We start from the raw sequence: 23,833 nt of genomic DNA on the forward strand, positions 1-23,833 counted from the left end.
TTGCTGGCAGCAGTAAGTCCCTGGAGGATCTGTTTCTAGCAGGAATTCAATCCTGGCTGACATGAGCTAGGTGCCCTGTGGGGTTTGAGCTAAGCCTGAAGGTCTGATTTCTAGCTTCTGATCCCTGGGGCTTTATCCATCCCTGTCCCGAAAGTGTCATGTAGTATAGAGGAAGCCCTCCTAAGGCCTGATAGTGTCCTCGTCTGTGTTCCTCCCACCTCCCAGGAAATCGTGACTATCGTGGTATTCGGTGTTGAGTACTTTGTGAGGATCTGGGCTGCAGGCTGCTGTTGCCGGTATCGAGGCTGGAGGGGCAGGCTCAAGTTTGCCAGGAAGCCGTTCTGTGTGATTGGTGAGGCCTGGTGGACATGCCCACCAGAGTTGGGTCTGGGGAGATAGTTGCTTCTGTCTTGTCCATAATGGGATGAGTGAGAGGGTAGGGCCTTCTGGAAGTTCCTTCTTATATCACCGACTTGGAGTTGGAGGTGCGATGGCTGACAGGGCCTAGGTCTTGGGAGGGAGACACAGTACTGGGAAGTCTCTCCTGGACACCACAGGTAGGCAGGGTGGGCACTGAAAACCACCCTTCCTGGGGCCCCACATGACCTTGCATGTCTATGGGCCATTGAGTCATGCTCTGGGGACCCCGGGGGAGGAGATGCTGTGATCTGTGCCTGTCTCCCACAGATATCATGGTGCTGATTGCCTCCATTGCTGTGCTGGCTGCTGGCTCCCAGGGCAATGTCTTTGCCACATCTGCGCTTCGGAGCTTGCGGTTCTTGCAAATCTTACGGATGATCCGTATGGACCGGAGGGGTGGCACCTGGAAGCTCCTGGGATCAGTGGTCTACGCTCACAGCAAGGTGAGCAGCACTGACCCAGCCTGGGGCCTGCTGTTTACCATGACCTCAAGGCTCCAGGCTGCTCTAAGCTGATGCAGTCATGGGCCAGGCAAGATATAAACAAGCCTCTCCTTTTATCCCATGGCTGACTCTTCCTCACCTGTCCTCAGAAGCTATTTTCTATTCTTAGTGTGAGCAATCCTTCCTGGAGCTGGCAGCCCCTGTAACTGAGCATTTCCCTTCCTGGTTCTGAGGGCCTGGATCAATACTCTGCCTGAATCACCTGCTTAGGGTTTGTTTAAGCTGTGGCTTGTGGTGGCTGCAGACTAGGGTACTTGTGGGGTGGCTGCGGGAACACATTTCTGTGTTGAAAGAGTCCTCAGTGGCCAAGACCTGATTTCTGCCAGGTTGTCTATGGAATTTTTGTGCTCTTTATGTTCTCACTGACTCAAATGCTCTCTATCCTACCTGCCCCCCCCTTTTTGTCAGCCATGGTCTTGTGGGGGCAGGCACTGGGCTCTGGGAAAGTTGACCTCCCTGGAGGTCTGGTCTCTCCCTGTCTCTGCACTGCACATCCAGAGTGTTGGGAACTGAGTATATGCCTGTTGGGACTTGTACCCCTTCTTGGGGATATCTCCACAGTGCTGGGACCCCAGCTGCTGGCTGTGGGGTATGTGTTTCCCCAACCATGGACAGGGTTTTTAAAGGACTGCTGATGCTTTTCTCCCAGGTCTGAAATAGTCAGTTGAAAGTTGCATTGTACAGCCGGCAGTCACTTCATTATCCAGGACAAGCTCAGTTGCCATCCCTGACCAGTGTCTGCTCTAAGTTGTTCCTTGCTGGCATCGGGAGGGGATTCCATCCTCCAAGTCCCCGAGCTGCACAGTTGAGGGCAGGGCTCCCATGCTGGGCTTCCAGGCTGACCTGAGAGGGACAATGACGTGGCTTCCTGCCTTTGCAGGAGCTGGTGACTGCCTGGTACATTGGCTTCCTCTGCCTCATCCTGGCCTCATTTCTGGTGTACTTGGCAGAAAAGGGTGAGAATGACCACTTTGACACCTACGCGGATGCACTCTGGTGGGGTCTGGTAAGTCCTGGTCACTGGTCACCATTCCTTTCTCCTCCACATCCTCTGGTTACTGCTATCCTAAGGATATATACCCTGCCCCTTGGGACCTGAAGGAGAGACCTAGCTGCCTTTAGGCTGGGCTGGGCTGGCATGTCTCTTGGAGGACACCTGGTGGCTGGCTGTGGACATAATGACAACTGAGGCTGATGTGCTTCTAGTGTCCGTAGATGTGACAGACTGGGCTCCTTTCTCCCCCTGACTACCTGCAATTCCCCAGTTGGTGATAGACTGTGAAGGAGAAAGGTTAGGGTGGAGGAATATTGGGCTCTGAGAGTAATGACCAGAATAGAGCCATCCTAGGGCTCCCCAGCTCCAGAGTTTGAATGACCCTCTTAACTTTGGAGCAGTGTGAGGGTGGAAGTAACATTGTTATCTTGGCCTTCCATTCCCAAGACCAACTGCCACCATTCCAGGTACTTGCTGGCCTTCCGTCTCTAGTCAATCCTGTCTTTGATTGTGAGGGACAAGGGAGAGTTCAAAGTGAAGATGGCTCAGTGGGTAAAGTACTTACTTTGCAAGCATGGAGATTTCAGTTTGGATCTCCAGGAGCCATGTAAAAATTAGGTACATGTGTGTGTGCACACACACACAGACACACACAGACACACACACACACACACACACACACACACACACACACACACACACACACACACAGTGCAAATGGAAAACACAGGCCCTGACTCACTCTCCGGGATGTTTTTTAGGTGGTTTGCAGCCCGCTGACAGTGACTTAATTGAAACTTCCCCAAGACTTGCTGCTGCCCAAGTGGCTTTTTTGCCTGAGGCTCCCCCCCCCCCTGACTCTGCCTAGGACACTCCAGAAGTCCTTTCTCACTGCCCCTTTCCAGAAGGGCCTACTGGTTATCTTTGAACTTATGCTTGAAGTGGACATGGAAGACAGGTTTCCTAGGCCCCTGTTTTCTGATCTTGCTTTCTGGAGCCCACACTAGCCTCAAGACCTACTCCAATGAGATAGAAATGGATTTCTCCTAGTCCCTCCCCCAGTGCTTTAGACTCCTTGGAGGCTCAGGCAGAGGCTGTTGTCATCTGACAAGCCACGAGGTGATGACCTAGGCAGGTTCTGTGCTTGCAGAGTCATGGGGGAGGGTCAGACAACTGCCCCTAGGGTGAAGCCACAGGGCAGATTATTTGAGATCTTACTAATGCCCACAGGTCTGGAACCCTGTGCCCCTTTGGGAAGAAGCAGGGCTATTGGGAGTGACAGGAGTTTGAGACTGGAGATGACTGGTGAGGAGATTGTGTGATTACAGGGCAGGAGCAGCTGAATTGTCTGAGTGTGTATGCCCAGGCTCTGCTGAGGGAGGAAGCTTGGTACCCGGGGTCCTGAACTCTAACCAGCTGGCCCCAGGGTTCTGTGAGAGCAATGTAGCCCATTCTCTTCAGAATGTTCTTGGGCGTAGGCCTTCCTTCTCTTTCAGAACGGAAGCATTGTATCTTTATTGTTTCAAAGTAATCCTTGTATTTTAAAATGTCCATGGGTTTCTAAAATGCAGCCCCCTCGCTACTACCCATCTGTCTTCTTGGCTACCCTCTACCCACCACCCCTTGCCTCCTCCCCTCCTGGGCCTGACCATCTCCTAGACTGTCCACCATTCTTTCTGAATCCTGCTCTCCTAGGCCTTTCTGACTCCTAACACTGTGGACCTGGAATGCTTGCACTTCCTTGATCTTGTCCCCTGACTTGGTAGGCACGTACTGGATAACTGGTGCCCCTTCCTCTGAGCACAGAGCAGGGGCTAGAAACGCCAGCAACTCATCTGGATGAAAACTTCTCTCCTTGCTTGGTGCCCTATGCAAACAGTGTAGTTTACCCTCTCATGTTTGAACTAGGGGAGCCTTGGGAATGGTTCCCCTTTTAGTGTAGAATTAAGATTGGGGATTGTAGAATAAAGGAAAGCCTGTGCTGACTCTGGCCTTGTTTGGCCCTCCTATGGATGATGAAGGAAGAATGACCTCCTGTAGGTGCAGCCGAAGTCTGAATGGCCATCAGTGTCCAGCTTCCCCTAAACTACTTGGGTGAACTTCCCATGGCTGAGCAGGGACATCTGGCCTGGGATTGCGACCTCTGTGGTAGCCATTTCTAGCCTGCCCAAGTAACCAGAGCCCCTTACCCCTCAGATCACCCTGACGACCATTGGCTACGGGGACAAGTACCCTCAGACCTGGAACGGGAGGCTGCTGGCAGCGACCTTTACCCTCATTGGTGTCTCGTTCTTTGCTCTTCCTGCTGTGAGTCCTGCGCGCTTTCCTACTCTGGAAATGTTAGGGGTTTTAGAGGCTCCCCATATGGCTTGGCCACAGCCCACCTGTGAACTGTGAACTTGGACACAGTCCTGTGGGGTTTACAGTCCCTAGAGAGCTCCAGACTAGACCAGAGTGAGGCTGCTCTGGTTTAGATGCCTGTAGCCTCCCTAGGCACACTTCTAGTGTCTTCAGATCAGGCCTTCTCACATAGCTCTGTTGATTTCTGTGGCTTTCCCATCTGAATGATTCTAGATAGTGGGGGTTCTCATGTACCACATTCAGAGTGGGATGGGTATATTGACTGCTGCATTGGGGCTGACAGAGGGCAGCTGTCTATAGCTGCTTGGTGGACAGGGCAGGTTAGGAGGGCTCTTGATTGGGATCACTAGGCACTGCCTTCTGCTAACCAGAGGTTGCCTGGGCCTGGAAGTGATAGATAATTCCAAGGATGTAGGAAGGTGCACCCACAAAACACAAGTATTGTAGGCAAGGGAGAAGAGGGCCATGGTCCCAGGATGTGGTCTTACCTCAGTGACTTGCAGGGCATTTTGGGATCCGGCTTTGCCCTGAAAGTCCAAGAGCAGCATCGGCAAAAACACTTTGAGAAACGGCGGAACCCTGCGGCAGGTCTGATCCAGGTGAGCCTTAGTCCCTGTTAGGGACCAACCCCTGTCCTGATTTCACCTCACCCAGAAGTGAACCCAGCAGGATCCTGGCACTGGCAATGGCTGTACCATGCTTTTCCCAGTATATGGATAGGCTGTAGCCTGTGTTTGGAAAAACAAAGTTGTGTTCAGCATAAGAATAGATTATACATCTGAGGTGACACCTAGTGACTCATGGTACTGCTACTGGATGGACCTATCCTCAGTGGTCACTTGGCTCAGGTCATACTGTCTCAGGAACCATCTAGGTTATTCCCAGTGTCCTGTGAGGTAAGTGTTTCATCACACCTATTCTGCAGCTGTGAGACCCACAGCTTAGAGAAGTTGAGTCTGATAGCAAGTGGCTCCTGAGGCACATCTGTGACACTTCGGCCTGAGCTGTGGACATTGTGCCTTCCTGCTTTGCGCTTGCTCATGTGGTCTTACCATTTAGGGGCAGGTGAGGTGTGCAGGCCACTGAACATGCATGGAGAAGATAGAGATTCCTCTTGGACTCTGGAGTTAGCCAGGATTTCCTGCCAGATGAATGTGGTCTCTGTATCTTTCTTTTTTTTTAAAAAAAAAAGATGTGGCCTTCACTGTCCTAACCTTGGGTCCAGCTTCCTTTTGTGTCTGTACTGTATAGCTTTCACCATAAAACATATGGATATTGTTTTGTAATTTCAAAATATACAGAAAGGAACAGGATGCCCATTTGAAAAGTAAAATAATTGCATGTCCAAGGGGCCAAAAGGTTTAACAGGGAGCAGCATAAATTAAGTACCACTCCCATATATGGAAAAGCCATTCAACAGCACCCTGTGAGTCTAGTACCACCAAAGAGCAATAGCATAGCTGTTCCTGCCTCACCTACAAGCCCCTCCTTGTTTGTCTTGCCTACACAGTTTCCCCACTGTGAATTTCAGGGTGGTTCCCAGAGCTTCACAACATCTCCAACCCATTTATGACGCATGACCACAGGGTGAAGGTATTGAGGTAGAACAATTGATCAAAGGGCCTTCCTTTGAACAAAGATGACTTTTCTACATATTTGGGGGCAAAGCTTTGGTTAACAATGACCCCAGTAGCCCCCATGTAGGTACAGGGGTAGAAAAACTGATTTTTTCAAGAGGATTATCATCTGGTTATGATTCTGGCACTCAACCAGAAAAATACTTGGAGGCAGAGTCTCAGAGGAGGTACCAGGCCTTCCATGCCTTCAAAGTGTTCTAAAGAAGTCAGCCTGGCCAGCTTGTACCTCATGTAGTCCTTGATGTTATTGAAAGATTGATGGAGACCAAAGTAAGTAAAAAGAAATCCCATGTTCAGTGGCTGGATGACATAATCTCATTCAAATGTTCTTCCCACATATTGGCATGCAGGTCCAGTGCCCACCACCCCCTTCCTGCAGAAATGGAAAAACTAATCCTAAGGTGACTTTGGAATTACAGTGGACTCTGGATATCCCAGTACAGCATTGAAGCAGGACAATTTATGGAGACTCTTACACTTTCAGATTTTAAATCTATTACAGAGCGGCAGCAATCAAAACAGTGTAGTTTTCTGGATAGAGAGATGGCTCAGTGGTTAAGAGCACTGTCTGCTCTTTCAGAGGCCCTGAGTTTAATTACCCAGCAACCACATAGTGGCTTGCAACCATCTGTACTGGGACGCAGGTGTATATGTATATAGAACACTCATACATTAAATAAATGAATAACTCTGAAAGACCCAAAACAAGAGTGTAGTTTTCCTATAAGGACAAGTGTACCAGTGGAACAGTGAGCCATATGTCAACTGATTTCAGATAGGGCACCAAGTCTTCTAATGAGAACTGTTTCAACACATGGTATTAGGTAACTGGAAACTTGTTTTGTTGTTGTTGCTTGCTTGTAACAGAGTCTCTATAGCCCAGGCTGGCCTCAAACTCATGCCTCTTGCCTCAGCTTCCTAGGTTCTGTATAATAGACGCGTGTCATCATGCTGTTTTTATTTATTTATTTATTTAAAAAAAAAAGATGATAGCTGGGCAGTGATGGCGCATGCCTTTAATCCCAGCATGTGGGAGGCAGAGGCAGGCGGATTTCTGAGTTCAAGGCCAGCCTGGTCTACAGAGTGAGTTCCAGTACAGCCAGGGCTATACAGAGAAACCCTGTCTCTAAAAACAAAACAAAACAAAACAAAACAAAACAAAACAAAATAAAACAAAACAGAAAGAAAGAAAGAAAGAAAGAAAGAAAGAAAGAAAGAAAGAAAGAAAGAAAGGGAAAAAAAAGAAAAAGAAAAAGAAAAAAGATGATGTTTGGCTAGGCTTTGAGGCTAGGCTGGGATATATAGTGAGATATTGTGGGTGTGTGGGAGCTAAATCTATTAAATTATTTAGAAGCAAGCAAGCTTTATTGTTTTATCTTTTTATATTTGACACCAAAACACAAGTAACAAAAGAAAAGTTGGAGATCATCAAAATAAAAAAATGTGTGCCTCAAAGAGTGACAAGACAGCCCATAGAATGGGAGAAAGGTTTAGAAATGAGCTTAATACTCAGAATATATAAAGAACCCCAGTAGCTCAAGCACAAAAGACAAACAACCCAGATGGTTTTGGTGCAAGGGGCTTGAATGAACTTTCTTTTTTCAAGAAGAGAGACAGCTGGCCTCAGACATGTGAAAAGATGCCATTAGATGAATGAAGATCAAATCATGAAATGCCAGTTGACACTTGCCGGAATGGTTAAAATTTTAAAAATGGAAAGTAAGCATTGGTGGGAACTTAGTGGCACTGGACTTTCACACACCAGTGGGATGTAAGATGTAGCCACCACTAGGAAAGCCATAATCAGAGTTGTGCTCAGTGGTAGAGCACTTGTCTCACATGTGCAAGGCTGGATTCTACCCTTGGCACCAAAAGAAAAAAGGAAGGGGCTGAGGAACCAATCAAATAAACCAAATAAACAAAACAACCAGAAAAGAAAGGTGACACATAAAGTTGTTACCCACGTGACATGTAACATTGTTGCCCAACACAACATGTAACATTGTTGCCCACATTGTTACCCACATGACATGTAACCACATTGTTACCCACACAATATGTAATATTGTTGCCCACATTATTGCCCACATGACATGCAACATTGTTGACCACATTGTTACCCACATGACATATAACATTGTTGCCTTTTCCACATGGTCATTCCTTTGTTAGTACCCAAAACAGGTGATTAGCCAAAATCCTCCATGTTTATAGTACACATAACAGGCAAAATATGTGTGAGCTATGCTCACTGGTAGATGGTCAAAATGTATGTGATCTGTCTGTATAATCAAGTGTTATTCAGTCCCCAAAGGGACGTAGCTCAGTGCACAATGTGCACAATCCTCAGCTTTGAGGGCCTTTCCCTCCATGCAAGACACTAACAGGCAGACCATACAATCATGATAGGAAATTTCCAAAACAGGTAAATCCGTAGAGACTGAAAGACTGATGCTACCAGGGATTGGTGGGAGGTCAGAACGGAAGTGTCTAATTTATGTGTGGGCCTGCCTCCCTAAGGGTAAGACACTGGGGATAGATTGTTGCTATGGTACACAATGCTATGTGTACTTTAAAGGAGTCAAAATAGTAGACTTCATGTTGTGTGGATTATGATGACTATACACAAAGAAAAAAAGTATACAGAATGGAAAAAGGCCTGAGCCAGCGAAGAAGCCTGGACAACTATGCCTGGTAAAAGGAGTCCAGTCCTCCTAGGCTTGTTCCCATTCTCAGGTCTCTAGGGGTTGCGAGTAAAACTTGTTTGGACTGGAGAAGCAAGAAAGACAGAAGGGAAGATCACCAAGGCTCACTGCAGATTCACTCTGAGCGAGAAGCAGAGTATCTTTCATACCCCACCAGCTTCTTTCTGTGGGCAGCATGCTTGTACCACAGGTTAAACTGATGCTGTGGAGTGAGGACAGGCATGGGGCTGCAGTTTTATGTGGGTGAGGTCCCTGGAGATGGGTAGCCTCAGCTCTGCCACAACAATTTCACCTCTTTCCACTGCAGTCTGCCTGGAGATTCTATGCTACTAACCTCTCACGCACCGACCTGCACTCCACGTGGCAGTACTACGAGCGGACAGTCACTGTCCCCATGTACAGGTACTGCATCAGGCCCAGCCTCACCACCCTGCATGGTGGTTTGCTTTTTAATTTACATTTGTTCTTTAAACCCCATTCATTTGTATTTGTTTTTCAAGTGTATGTATTTTTCCACAAAGGATTCTGTGTGGTTTATTTCACAGTATTGATTTTGTTCTTTGTTTTACACTGTTGTGGCTTTTATTTCTTAGTCTCGTACCCATCATTTGCTTTCCATTCCTCTTTGGGTACATTGTGTTGTGATCCCCACTCCAAGACATTCTATGAAGTGAAAGGTAACCTTAGTGCTGGAGGCTGAAAAGCCTCTAGCAGCTCAAGACTTAAGAAGTACAGAGGTGTCTATGTTCTCCAGCAAAGACCAGGGCAACTATGGTGTGCATGCATATAGGAAATACCCCAGACTACAGTGGGAGTCTAGACCTAGGAAAGTCATATCATCAAGGGGGCCTCCAGCATCCTCAGCAACCCAAAACACAGGACACCCCAGGAAAATCTGGAAAGCAAGGAAAGGTCAGGAAGTGCCTTTCTGGGGGCCACCAGGAGACAGTGCCAGCTGGCCTGTGGGCCACTGCTCAGAAGACAGGTGGCAGCACACGCTTGGGAATTGTGTGCACAAAGCTTGAGCTTAGATGAAAATGTGAGGTAAGGCAGTGAAGCCGGAAGCTGTAAGTCAGAGCTTCTCTTCACCCTGAACTGAAGACAGAGATGAGAGAGAAAGAGAGAGAGAGAGAGAGAGAGAGAGAGAGAGAGAGAGAGAGAGAGAGAGAGAGAGATCAGACCAGTTCTCCCCAGCTTCACTACCTGAGTCAGACCATTTCATTCTGTCTATCTGAGCCATCCCCAGGTAGCATGGGCACAGAGCTCTGTCAGGACTCTTGGGCTGGGGGTCATCTTCAGGGATCAGACAACCAGCAATGGTCAGATAGACCATAGACCATACTGCCTGCATCAGTTTTGGCAAGACATTGCTCGGGACAAAGATGGCTCTGCCATTAGCACTTACCCAAGACCTCTCTGTAGCCCTGAGCCCTCACCTGACCCTGCCTCAAGCTCCATGCGCCTTGCAGGACATTGAGACAGGACTGAGCTACGGGCTAATTTTCTTTATTCTGTTGTCTCCCCCCTACTTCCCTTAACTTTTTTTTTTCATTTTTTTCTTATCCTGTTCTTTTAAAATATTTGGTTCTTTTCCCTTTGTGTGTATGTATGTGTGAAACCCTTGAAAGCTCACAAACTCAAACCTATGGGGCCTCCAGGTAGGACATGCATGGGATGGAAGATGTGTGTAGCTCTCGTCTGTCTGAGTTTGGGGTGGGGCAAGCCCTCCAGAGCTCATACCCCATCCTAGAGCACCTGCCCTATAGTCCTCATGCTACCATCGTCAGACCCTGTCACCCGATGGCCCCTTCCTGCCTGGAATCCCTGTGCTAACCTATAGTGTCTTTGGGCCAGTGTGAGCACACCTTGCCTCTCTGACTCCTGCTTCCTTAGCTTCTGCTTCCCTGTTGCTGGATCCCTTGTCCTCAGTGTGTCTTGTTCTCTGGCCTGCTTCCTGCCATGTCTTACAGCTGTGGTTCCCTAACCCTGCCTCTACTTATGAGCAGTGTCGGTTGTGGGACTAACTGTGTTTCTGAGGGATCTGTGTTTAGGATCAGGAGCACATCCCAGACTAGAATCCTACTGTGCACATCTGCCCTAGGCTCTCCTTTCCAGTGTCTGAGTGCCCTCATGACCCTGGAGTCTTTATACCACAATGGAGAAAGCATGAAGGCCCAGAGAACAGAGCCATTTATGCTGGGTGGTGGGTCCCTCTTGCTGTGTTTAGGGCCAATTTGGGAAGCAGAAAACAGTCTTTGTTCATGTGCAGGTAGCTGTGCTATTAAGGAAGTCACACCCCACATGTAGAAGGTGAGCCACCTCCTTACCCTGCTTGGATGAGGTCTATGCTGGAGGAAGACTCCCATACCAGCATAGCCTTACAAAATGGGTCAGCCCTTCCTGACCTGGTCCAATAGCAGGTATAGGTCCTTTTCTCTAGAGCTGTGACCTGTCTCCTACCTTTTATAGGGACTGGACTAGGAGATTAAGCACTTGACTCTCAAAATAGAAGGATTCCTGGGTAGGCCCTTGGACATCTTCCCAGACCCCAGAGGCACAGGTAACTGTGGAAGTAGCATCCAATATCCTGCCTCTCCCGGGGCTCCCAGTCTCCTGTCATGTGGAAGACCCGTGTCCTCTCCTGTCATGCTTCTCCCCTCGGCCCATCTTTTCCAGCCAGCACCACACTCAGAAAGAAAATGTCCCCCCAGAGCCTCCAACCTGTGTGGCTGGAGTTGTACCATGAGACCAACAGTATTCTCAGATTAGTCCATACTCCCCTGGGGTTGCTCCTCCCTAATCCTTTGTTACTGCTCAGGGGTGACCAGCTATGTGCACGGCCCTTCTCCATGTGTCTGCCCCTGGTTGCTGCTTTGTGTGTCCTGGGCATGCATCCAGTGTGGCTGGGAGGGCTGGTTTTACATGTGTCTAACCTGGCCTACGTGGTGGTGTGTGTGGGAGCCCAAGGCAGAGGGCTGTGCTAGAGACTCTGCTCCAGGCCCCAGGGCTGGATGAAAAAGTGGAGGGCCGGCTCTCATGGCACCAGCTGACTAACTGATTGCTAGGCTCCTGCTTCATGCAGACCTGTCAAGGACAATGAATGGCTTGGGGGAAGGGAGGCAAAAAAGGGTAGGGAGAGAGAAGCTCACAGGGCTCATGATGTTTTGTTTTGTTTTAAGCCAGAATTTTCAGAGCCCTTCTAGGTCTGACCCTGGGTCTGTGGCTGTGAAGCAAAGAAGGCCCAGATGTAGCTACCCTTGCCAGAGCCTGTGCAACCTATGGGGGTAAAAGGAGAGGGGAGGAGAAGATAACCAGAGACAGCAGTGGCTCAGGGGTGTAGGGTGTGTATCTGCCTGGAGGAACAGGATTGGAGTGAAGAGCCAGTTGGCCAGTGAACTCAGCTGCCCTTCTGTTTTAGAGGTGGTTGGGGAGCCATTAAATGTGGGAGAAGGGTAAGGCTCCTGGGCATGCTAGAGAGACCTACTGGAGTGGGGGTGGGGCAGAGAGATGGTGAGAGTCTAGAGAGTCCCAGTGAGGTGAACAGACACAGGAAGACAGGGCATTTCCAGTACAGAGAGGAGGGCTGGCAATGCTAATCTAAGAGGTGGCTCACTGCTGCAGGAACCCAAGCATAAGAACCCAAGTTCTGTGCTTTTTAGCTGAGGGGTCAAGAATGAAAGACCAGATGAGGTGGGAGGATCCTGAGGAGCCTGGTGTGTAGTTGGGACTCTGGGAGGCCAGCACTGAAAGAGACACAAGAGGGATCTGCAGCATAAAGGTGCCCTGAAGCAGGATCAGAACTGGGAGATGAGTGGCAGGGCCTGGGGTTACGGAAGCCAAGGGACTGTTGTGTTTCATGGAACAGGCATTTGCCGGGAGGAAGCTGAGGGTCTAAGGCTGAAAGTGAGATGGGACAAGAAGATTATCTCACCCCTGGGCAGCAAGGGTTCACCCTCCGCATGGGAACATATCTTCCCCAATACTGTCTGTGGCAATGGACTGACCAAATGCCAGGGCAGACAGGCAGAGGCCTAGCATGGGCTGCCAGCGATGTATGACCAGGTCAGGAAAAGGAACAGAGACAGATTATATGCTGAGGGTCCTCAAAGCATCAGGGCCTGATGAGATCAGACTTTTCTTCCAGGATAGTCATCCTATAGTCCTGGAAGTGAGCTTCTCTTTGCCCAGCAAAGCCTTTTTTGTGACCTTCCCCCTGCTCCATTCCAGCCTTTGGAGGCAAATAAGCTCTGCAAAGAGACTCAAGGGTCTGAGACCTTGAATGTGTTGGGATTCTGTTTGCAGCTCCTTGAAATTTTCAGGGTCAGGGAAATAGAGCAGAAGAGAGGTTGGGAAGAGGCACCCTACCTGGACTCTGCTCTCTTGATCCATGCTGAAGGGCTGGGCCCGCATGGCCTCCTGTCCATTTCCTGTGCCTGAGGCCCCAGGCTCCAGGAACAACATGAGGGGGGGGGGGATAAAGACAGCCCTGGAGCTTGGGAGAGGTGGAGGCACTGAGCTTCAGGTGTTCTGCACCCATGCTCTGGCATCTGCTGTTTGCTCCCATGGATGGAGAAGATGTGGGTGTACAGAGCTGAGCCTCAGCTCTGATGGGGTTAGGCTTACTCACCTCTCCTTGTCTTGCCTCAGACTCATCCCACCTCTGAACCAGCTGGAGCTGCTGAGGAATCTCAAGAGCAAATCTGGACTCACCTTCAGGTCAGCACAGGGTCTCCTCCCAAGCTAAGGCTGGAACACTGAGGGAGACTGGGCAGCTTGGGTCTCCTGAGAGGCTCTAGAACTTTGGCCAGTGACAAAAAGCCCTGGGGCATGCTTGGCTACTAGTCTTAAAGACTAGTTAGATTCTGCTAGCTGGATTAAGGATCCTATCTCTAGAAGAGTAGCTGGTTTAGGGGATGGGCACGAGGTGGGTGGGGTAAGAAGTGGACTTTGATCAGGCATCATCTGACTCATTCATGACTCAAGCTTAGGTGGGAAGTAGGGTCCTAGCAGTGCATTTCCAGTGTTGGGTGGTGGCATGTTCACAGTAGTACCTGCTGGTCTTTCAGTTACAGAATTTGTGACTCACGGTGTTTGGACCAGTGATGGGTATAAAGAAGGGCTTGCTTTCCACAGAAGTGGAGAATAAGGATAGAGCCCCAAGCAAATTCCTGTCTCCAAAGAGCCTTTGGAAGGACAGGATGGTAGGCCCTGTTCCTAAACATATGTGGGCACTTCCTAACCTGCTCATGTGACCTCCAGTGACCTGGATGTTCTGAGTGGATTCTGGATCCATTCATCATCTCCATTTAAGAAGAGAGAACTTTGGAGAAACCAACAGGGAAGAAGCTAAATGAAGTCACAGGCAAAGACTGTAGTGACACAGCCATAAGCCAAAGCCACCTGGAGTGGCAAGGTGGATCCTCTCCTAGAGTTTGTGAAGGAGTTCAGTGCAGCAACACCTTGACTTCTGTGTCTCCAGGACTGTCAGAGAGTTACGTGTGTGGGTTTAACGACCTGATTATGCTGTCATGTTACTGAAGCTTTAGATAACTCAGATTTGGAGCTGACAAAATGGGGTGCTGTTTTAACAAACACCCAAGAGTGAGTCAGTGGTTTTCAAGTTGGGTAATGATTGGATCTGTGAGAGGTTTGAAGCACATATTAGAGCAAACCTACACTATCTTGAAGGGATGGTTAGTGGAAGTGTGGATGTTCAAAGATGCTCTGGGAAGTCTCCCAAGAAGTGAGGTTTCAGTTTATGGTTGGTTGGTTCCATTGCCTGTAGGATGTGGCAAGGCAGAAACATCATGGCAGAAGGGTGTAATGGGTGAATACTGTTCATCTTGTGACAGTTAGGAAGAAGAGAGAGACAGGAAGAAGCCAGGAACATGATTCACCCTTCCAAGGCACATTCCACTGATCTGTCTCTATATACATCCCCTGCATCTGTGAATAGCCTATTCTTTATGAACTCATGGATGGCTTAACTCATGGATGAGGTTGCTCTGATCACTTCTCAATGATGCCATTATTTGGGCACCAAGACCTCAGCCCATGACACATTCAAGGAGATACTTCATATCCAAACTAAATGGAAACCTATACCATTCAGAAAGAAATCAGCGAAGAGTGTGTTACTGAAACCCAGGACAGGTACCTACCTGTACCTGTTGTAGAGGATCAAAGGCTTGACTGAGTTGTTTTCCCCTGAGGCACAATCTTAAGAGGTGGGTTTGGATGTTCAGCCGTTGAGGGAGGTTTCCTGTCAACTACGAAGAATACAGCCTAATTTCTCCTTGATGTTCATTGTCAAATTTCAGAAGAAAAATAAGTTGAGAACCCCTATGAGAAACTTGAACTTGGAGATCTGGGGACATTCTTAACCTGTCCAGACAGTGAAGGGCTATTCCTGAGGAGAAGCACTTCAGCTACAGAGCACTGGCTGCAGAGAGGGCAGAAAGTAGGTGTGAGACTCAGGTCCAGTCAGTCAATCATCTCGATGGAAGTCGGAAATGAAGAAGCTTATCCATGAAAACTGTGGAAAGGACTCTTCTAGAGTGAACTGATAGCCACTCCTCAGCTACCTCAGGCCCTCAATAGGATGTTCATGTCTAATGGATTCCATTCTAGGACTACCTCTTGGTTGCACACAGGACTCTCCTGACTAATGCCATTCATCCCGAGCCTCTTCGAGGTCCTACAGAGGACTCCCCTGACCAGTGAATTCTACCACGGGTCAGTGGGACAAGTTGAATGAAGGCAACATTGTAGATTGTTACAAATAGGAGGGATGTTAGTACAGTGTCTTACAGCCACATGGACTTCCCTCAGGGCAGCAGAAGTAGAGATGAACAGAGTCAGGGGTTAGTTATTACTGAAGCTTGACTCTGAATAGAATTTGCCTTTCGGGTTTCAAACTTTGGTAGCCAGAGATCCTTTATCAACCTTCCAAGTTTGAGAGGACCTGTTACTCCATGTGGCCTCTCCATCATAGCCAGTAAGTGAAGGATTTGCTTGTGAGACTCATACCTGTGTGTGGGGGGCTTTCCCCCAGGACAACCACTGTCTCGTTAACCTCCTTTATATGGTTCAACAGACAATTAAATGACTTTCTGACAGAGTTGATGCTGCAGTGAGCTGAGACTCAAGGAATTTAGAGATGGGTGGTGTATTCTAGACCTCAGATACACACAAATACGGTGCACGAGCACTAACTCTCAAAACATGTCTGTAAATGTGACCCTTAACTTGAAAAAAGGCCCTTGCACAGGTTGTAAGTTAAGTGCTTCAGCCACTATCTAACTGTCTGCATAGAGGTCAGGAGAGGAAAGCCAGGATGCCAGAATGTACACAAGAATAAGATGGAAGAAGAAACTAGAAAGATAAGCTATTAGCCAAGGATGTAGAACCCCCAAAGCTGGAAGAGTCAGACATTTCCTGAATCCACTGGAGGACTGACTATCCACACCTTAACTTTGGATTTGTGACCTCCAGAGCCAAGAAAGGAAATCTTCTAACTGTTCCCAGATGCAGTTAGGGTTGATAGGATGGGTAAAAGTGAGCCCTCAACTGTTCAGGCTGTCTGAGCTCCCAAGGGCTGCTTGGATCTCAGTGCTCGCCATACAAAAGACTGACCTGGCACTGCCCTCCTGAGGGAACCAGGGGTCACTCTTCAACTTCCCTTCTTTTTTTTTTTTTTTTTTTTTGGTTTTTCGAGACAGGGTTTCTCTGTGTAGCCTTGGCTGTTCTGGAACTCACTCCGTAGACCAGGCTGGCCTCGAACTCAGAAATCCGCCTGCCTCTGCCTCCCGAGTGCTGGGATTAAAGGCGTGCGCCACCACGCCCGGCTTCAACTTCCCTTCTTACTTAAGTAAGATCCAGCCACCATCTACTTATCACCACTAGAAAGAACCAACCCCAGCAAAGCAGATAATGGCCAAAATAGCTCTGCAAGCCTGGGAATGACTACTGGCCTTAAAACAAGCATGTCCACGGACTGTGGCAAAGTCCTTGGCTGATTCCTGCTATCACTGAAAAATTGCACAAGAGGAGGGAAATTCCATTAAGTCAAGAGCTTTCTTCAGCTGCGTTTTCTTTCTGAAACTTTATACTGGTATGATTGTATTGAAATGAGCATCCATTAATATCCAATAAAGGAGCCCCCTGGGTCAGAAGACCACAGTTCCCTTGGGAGCCCCTTCCTTCCCCCAGCCTTGTTCCTGGGCCTTGTAGTGCCTCATCAAGAGGACAGGTACTCTAGGGGAATGGTTCTCTGCACCAGGTTCCATTACATATAACCCAACATGTGGATGTGAGTATAGGTGTCAGATCTGAAGCCAGAGGCCTGAGTAGGTTAGACAGATCCTAGAGGGGGCCAAGGGAAGTCCCCTTTCCTGGGCCACTGCATGTGCCATGGGGCTGCCAGAGGGGGTAGCTACTAACTCTTTGTTCCTCTGTTTGAAGGAAGGAGCCACAGCCAGAGCCATCACCAAGGTCAGTTCCTCCTGCCTCCAGCCGCCCTGGTGTGTGCTGTACCCACCTTGCCTTGCTCCCTCTGTGTATACACCATGTGTCATGGGGCAGGGCTACCATGGGGCCCTGTGTGTGCTTCTGTGTACAGCAAATAACTGTGTGTCCTGGCACACCCAGGGTCACTTCTCAGTTATAGCCTCCTCACAGGGATTTGGCAGCACTGGGGGTTGTGGGGTAGGGCTTCTTGGATCATCCTTCCAAACCCTGCCCATGGGCCTGCCCCACAGGGAACTCTAAGGCTGGTTCCTGTGTGCTCTGCAGGTATGTTGCTGAAATTTGCAGTCCCAGCTGGGGCCCCTCCCATCACTCTAGTAGGGAGGAGAATGTATTCAGAATGCTGGCAGAAGAGATGAGGGACCTTGCTACCTGATAGCCTTTGGGTATCCAGAGTCCTCCTGAGGAGGTTAAGGTGCCCTAGCCCCTCCTATACCTCCAAGGATATTCCTACCTTGCTGTTCTCTCTCGCGCGCTCTCTCTCTCTCCTGGTCCCTGATGGTCTCCAAGGTACCATTTGCTCAGGCTGGTTAGATGGGGCTCCAGTGTCAGCTCTGCTTGGTAGAGAAAGGAAAGAGACTGTGTTGTCCTAGCACCTATAAGTAAAGAAAGAGCGTCTCACGGATTTCAAGTTCAGTGTGCATCTGCCTGGGTATTCAAGGCCTTTAGGCTGAGTGTGTCCCTCCCCCAAGTGAACTGTCCACAAGGTACAGTGTGTATATGGCTCATAGACTTTAGGTCTCAGAAGGAGATTTGCCTGACTCCTTGTGCCCTCCCAGATACCAGGATTACCTAGAGAATATCTACAAACTGCTCTTGGTCCAGGGGAGGGTGGAATTTGGCTGAACCCATTCTCTGTCCATGGAGAATGGCACTGTCATCTCCCATCCCACAAAAAGAGAATTTATAGGTGGTGTCCTGAATTGCAAAGACTGGCACAGCTTCCCAAATCAGCTAAAGGGACAGCCAATGATGGCAAACCCTGGTCACTAAGATTAGCTGAAAAGAGACAGTCTAGTGTAGACATGTGACATGTGAAGGTAAAAGAGCTTCACCTGGCCTTGGAGCGGGTAAAACAGGAGAGGATTGGCAGCCTCACTGTGCCCAGGGGTACCCACTCCAGTTCCTCACTGTCCATCAGGGCTATTCTGGTCTGCCCCTCTGACAGCGCTATTTCCAGTGACCCTGGGGCTGGGAGTCCCTTTGGTTATGGACACCAGGGCTGTGCCCCAGGTGGACCAAGACTGACCTGATGGTGATGGGTCTGGAGGCTTCTTGTCTCGTCTCCACACTGCCCTGACTGTCTGACCCTTGCACCCTGACTGGGATCGAGTTGCCCAGGAGGCTTCTGGCCTCTTGCAGCTCCTCCAGCTTGTTGCCGTAGCTTTAGCATTCTCTGCGTGAGTCTCGTCTCAGCCTTTCTCTCTCTTTCTCTCTTCCTCTTCTGCCCCCATCTGGAAAATCTTGCTGCCCCCAAGTGCTTTAATCACTGTTACTGCCCTTCTTGGGCCCCTTTCTCGTCTGCTCTGTCTTTTGGGATGAGGTGCTGACCCTGAAAGCAGGACTCAAGGTGAGGACCCACGAGGGAGCCCCCTGGCTCTCCGGTATGTTCCGTGGCTCCCCTGCTCTCCGCCCTGCCACTCCTCTGTCTTCCCCGCGTGTCAGTGGCCCCTGCCTGCCTGTACCTCCACACCCTTCCCTAAGGGCTAATGACTACCAACCCAGTCCTTCGAGGACACCCTGCTCCCAAAATGCTCAGTTGAGGCAGCAGATTTGCCATCCCCGGGAAGGGTGTACAGGTCCTTTGCACAGACACTGGGATCTTCAAGGAGGTTGGGGAACCTGGAGAGCTAAATGCTGAGGGAGTGAGGACTAGTTTCTGTCAGTGAGGATTCCCACTCTTTCACTGGGATGTATAACTGCTACCGAGGTAATGGAGGGTGGGGTAGTATCTTTAGCTTCTTCCAGGAGCAGCTAAATCCCCTCTTTAGCACCAAGAACATAGGAAGTGTACAAAAAATTTCTACTTAGGAGACAAAGAGTGGGGTGAGCCTATCCCTGGGCTCTTGTCTAAATGCTAAGTGTGGGGAGGGGAGCAAGCCTGGCTTCCCAGAGTCTTGCTACCCTTGGATTCAGCCAGTCTAGCAGGAGTCAGTGGACATGTTTCTGTCCAGTTCTGGACACAGCTTTGTACTTTCCCTGGCAGGACCAGCTAACATTATCTTTCTGGGCAAGTGGGTAGTGTGAACCCAGGACCTTTCCCCCAGCTACCTAAAGGTACCTTCCTGGTGTGTTGCGCCTCATGATGAAGGTGCATGGGGTGTTTTGTTCCTGAGGACACTTACATGTCTAGGCTGTAAACACTAGGGGCATCTGGGTCAGGGGAGCCGGGACAGGTGGGAGCTCAGGCTTGGGCTTTAACAGTGTTTTCTGTGACTGCAGTTGCTGTGACTGTCCTTTGTGGGCTTGTCGTCTTTCTCACTGTCTCCTACCCTGTGCCTAAAGGAACCCCCTAGCCCTGGCTTTGCCCTTCTTGTCCGTACAGGTCTAGTCTTCTTCACAGATGGAGGTGTCTGTGTGTCTTGGTGCTCATCTGCCCTGTCTGGCCTCAGCCAGTGTCTGTGGGCCAGTCCTCCACTGGGTTTGGCATCCTCATGGGCTGCCCAGTTGGTATCTGCCTGTGATTGAGATTACCCAAGCCTTTGCAGATAAGATATAGCTTCACTTTGCTGATGGGACAGAAAAAAATGGCATCAGAGGGAATAGTCACACCAGCCCAAATTAGAGGTAGGTCCTTGGTACCCACCAATCATGGAAGGCTGTGGAGAGCAGTTTCCTTGCCCCCAGATCTTGTTAGGCTCTCAAGACATGCTTTCTCAGACAAGAATGACAAGCCACATATGACATTCATTAAAATGGACACAGCTGGAAGTCTCAGTGGCCAGATGTGGTCAGTGGCTACCAAACTAGACAACACAACTATCAGACATGGTTTCTATAGCAGACCTAGGCCTCAGGCCCAGGATTCTCAAGAAGCCATAGAGCTGGGGAACAAAAAGGACATTTGTCAAAGGTGTTGGAAGTGGACCGCCTCTGTCTTTTGTTCCCAGGATGGACTTGGGGGCCGGGGTCCAAGTTGCCAGGTGCTCATTTGCTTAGCAGGCTGTTTAACCCTGGGTCATGTCATGGAGAATGCTCAGATATACTACCCTGTGGTAAGTCAGCAGCAAGCATCCAGCCTTTGTCCCCCATCTCCAGAGTGTCTGAGAAGCCCAAAGCTGCTTGTCTACCTAGAATGTCAAGCCTATGTGAATGCTTGGGCAGAAGTCCTCAGGGTGCTCAACGTCCTGCATGAACAGTTTCAGAATTAGCCTGTCTGGTCAGCATCGTGCTCTCTGGAATCAAGTTCCTATTCTGATTTCTGTTAATGCCAGTTAGAGCAGTGTGTCTTTGTGCCTAAATGGGGAGGCAAGTGCAGTCAGTGACACATAACACGGCAGCTGTGTTTGAAAAAGTGTTTGATGGGGATAATGGACTGCTGGGTACTTTCTTCCTAGGGCTTGTTTGTATCTGATGTGAGATGGTCCTATATGTTGGTTTACTCAGGGACGAAGTTTGTGAAGTGCTATTATAACTATGCAGGAAGAAGGAAGGCCTGGAGGGAAAAAAGATGTGTTTTTGAAATTTTCTCTTTCTCTTTTCTTTTCTTTTTTACTTTTTTTCTTTTTCTTTCTTTCTTTCTTTTTTTTTTCCAAGACGGTTTCTTTGCTTAATCCTGGCTGTCCGGAAACTCCCTCTATAGACCAGGCTGAAGTCTGCTGTCTGTCTGGTCTGTCTGTCTGTCTGTCTGTCTTTCTCTCACCTTCCTTTTTTTCCTTTTTTTTCTTGTTTAACTTAAAACATGCTTTCATGTTCTAATAGAAAACAAATCTCAAGAGTCTGGAAGATTTCTTAGAAAGGGTCACTATTTTCTGGGATTTTGCTAAGGATTTCTGTTAGCCCAGGCCATGGCAAGAAGGTGGACTCGTGGAGTCCCAGATCAGTCCTTCTAAATATGGCTATGTCCCCAAGCCTCTTCTCCTTCTAATTGGGGGCAGCCATTGCCTCCTGAATAAATCAAAGCCCACTACTGACAGATCACAGGCTGGTGTGGCAAACCCTCGCCGCTTGCCAATTGGTTTGTAAAGCTAAACTGCACATTTTCCCCCTCCCTAAAAGGCGCATGCTTTGCAGTGGTCACCTTCCAGACTATTTCCACCCACATCTGGCCTCCTGTACCATCTTGGTTCATGTGTTATTATTATTATTATTTTTGTTGGCATGTGTATAGCAAAAAATAATACATCTCTTAAAACATGAACCCACACTCTGGCTTTGGAAGGAAAGGGTATTTTTGGAGGAAAAACACAGGGATCCTTTTTCTCCAAAAATAGAGAACCGTTTTCTTTCCCAGGCAGCAGAAGACTTTTGCGCGCTCCCCTTTCTTGCTGTCCCTGCTCAGACACAAACACTGCGGCTGGGGGACTGTGAGCCTGAACTCCCTAGGTGGTCACAGTGCCTCAGTTACCTGCTCTCTGTTCCGGTCCTGTCACCCGCCCCCAGGACTAACTATACTCTCCTCATTTCCAGTAAAGGCAGACCGTGCCGAGGGTGCCTGTGTGGATGCTGCCCCGGACACTCTAGGTACCACGCAATGCTCGCACGGACTGACCACGCTGCACGCTCCTGCCCTCCCTGCTTACTAGAGGTTCAGGATGAGCCGGCACAGTGCCCACCCAGCTCCGAGTCCCTTGATGCCTAAACACAGGGCAGAGCTGGGCGCCTGGCCTCTGACTCTAGATGGAGCCCCTCCTGCCAGAGCAGGGGGCTGGCTGGCCAGGGTTACTAATATAGAAACAGTCCAATATCCTTCAGGAAACATTTCCTCTGGGGCCGGCCACTCTGGTACCTCTACTAGGCATTAAGGACCGACCCTTAGCCGGCACCTCACTAAGGGAGGCAGCTCGCTGTGTTCTGGGCTCTTCAGGGCCCCCAAAAGCCAAAGGCCATGTCTCCCCCTTCTGACTTGCAGGCCTGGTTTAGGGAAGACTGGAAACAGGATGCTGAAAGACCTCCTAACCCCTTTGCACCTTGACTACACCCTTCCCTTTCCATTCCCCTGTCTGTTGTCCATGTATGAAGGCATCTGTCCTGCTTGCTCTGGGGCCCCTGCCTCCTGGTTGCCCTCCCATGCCTGTCCCTTTCCTGGCTGGAACAACCCAGCCCTGTTCAGGCAGCGGTGGTGGCCCCCGCATGGGGGAGCCCCCATCATGTGCATGTGTCCAGCCGTGCCGAGCAGCATGCTGTGCATTTGCACCTGTGCATGCTCCATGTCCTTCTCCACTGGGAGAGGGGCTTGAGGGCCACCTCCCCGCCCCATGGGCCTCTCTGCTGGCTCTGTGTGCTGGAGGCGGGTGCTTGTGGGGAGAATGTTGCAGCTGCAGACAGGGAGCTGGGTGTCCGGGCTGCCCTGAGAGGCAGCCTGCTCAGGCCCTGGCTGAAGTTGCCTTGCTTGTCCATAGCATATGTGACCAGGTGCTTCTGGCCACAGGTTGAACCTTTAGGACTAAGAGACTAAGGCCAGGCTGCTTGAAGACCAGAAGTGCTAGGAAGAATGGGCCTGCAGGAGCCCAACTGAAGTCAGCCCTGCCCTCTGTGTTCTTGTGGACTGTCCCTTGGGCATCCTTGGACCAGGCACAGGCTGGGCAGTTGTCTATGGATGCCGGCTCCCTGCATTGCTGAGCCCACGCACTGACTAGGGCAAAGGCCATCTAATGGCTGGTTTCCTTTTGAATTTCACTCTGGAGATTGCGACAGAAAGCAAGAGGCTGGGGTTTGCTTGCTTTCCGGATTCTTCCTGAGCTGACCTCTGGCTGGTGTCATGCCCCTCACATACTGGGTAGTTCTGTTCATGGGCTCTCTTGCTGGGGCTTTAGGGGGAGCTCTGGAGACCTTCCTACCCAATGCTTGCTTTGATCTTGGCTTGGTGGCTTGGGAGTGAGAGGGAGTCCCTTAAGCTCTATTCAGGCCCTAGAGATGTGGAAGACTATAGGGACTCTGTCCTGGCAATGGCAAACCACTTTGTCCCTTTCTCTGTCAGAGCTTCCTTCAGAGGAAGGGACAGTGTGGAGAGTTGCAGACAAAAGAACCAAGACTAAGGGTGGGGGTCTCTTTCCTGGAAGCTACAAATCTGCTGTGGGCTGCATTCCTGTGTAGGGCTAGATTCCAGGCCGGGTTTGCATGGTTGATAACTTCTTCTGGCGACTGTGGAAGAAATTACCACTAGGATGAGAAAGTGGCTGGCTTTGGGTGACCTGCTTGGAGAGACATGCTCAGTCTTTCTTGTTGCAACCCTTTGCAGAGGCCAGGGGTCAGGAGGCAGTAAGAACCTGACTTGCCATCCATCACCAGCCATTGCTCCTCACTCTGCATGACAGCCAGAGTTAAATGTAAACTGATCGTAAGTTGTTGCAACAGTGAATGAGTCCTGGGACCCCCCATCAGGAAGTCAGCTTTTCCTGTGACTTGGTCAACACCAGGCTGCTTAGTGACATCTCATTTCCCTTCCTGAGTACTATTGGGAAATGTGTGCTTCCTCATCCTAGCTTCTACCTCACCTACGCCCAGTGAACTGTGAAAGACCCATTA

The 23,833-nt window shown here is 49.6% G+C and overlaps 1 protein-coding gene across 17 annotated transcripts in view; it reads left to right on the forward strand.

The window, feature by feature from the left end:
• Kcnq2 (potassium voltage-gated channel subfamily Q member 2) overlaps window positions 1-23,833 on the forward strand; it is a 60,227-nt gene that overhangs the window by 21,689 nt on the left and 14,705 nt on the right. For 6 of the 17 annotated variants that reach the window (XM_085831552.1, XM_085831573.1, XM_085831559.1 and 3 more), the window contains exons 3-11: window positions 226-352; window positions 688-863; window positions 1,804-1,929; window positions 4,114-4,224; window positions 4,782-4,877; window positions 8,928-9,022; window positions 10,249-10,278; window positions 13,268-13,336; window positions 17,084-17,113. In XM_085831552.1, coding sequence (XP_085687678.1) covers window positions 226-352; window positions 688-863; window positions 1,804-1,929; window positions 4,114-4,224; window positions 4,782-4,877; window positions 8,928-9,022; window positions 10,249-10,278; window positions 13,268-13,336; window positions 17,084-17,113 — 860 coding nt within the window. Of the gene's footprint in view, window positions 1-225; window positions 353-687; window positions 864-1,803; window positions 1,930-4,113; window positions 4,225-4,781; window positions 4,878-8,927; window positions 9,023-10,248; window positions 10,279-13,267; window positions 13,337-17,083; window positions 17,114-21,775; window positions 21,830-23,833 lie in introns of all 17 variants that reach the window. The other 11 variants (XM_085831554.1, XM_085831578.1, XM_085831565.1 and 8 more) reach the window with 3 other exon arrangements.

Source organism: Mus caroli, unplaced genomic scaffold, assembly GCF_978045245.1.
Source record: "Mus caroli unplaced genomic scaffold, Mus_caroli_1 scaffold_2, whole genome shotgun sequence".
Lineage (NCBI taxonomy): Eukaryota > Metazoa > Chordata > Mammalia > Rodentia > Muridae > Mus > Mus caroli.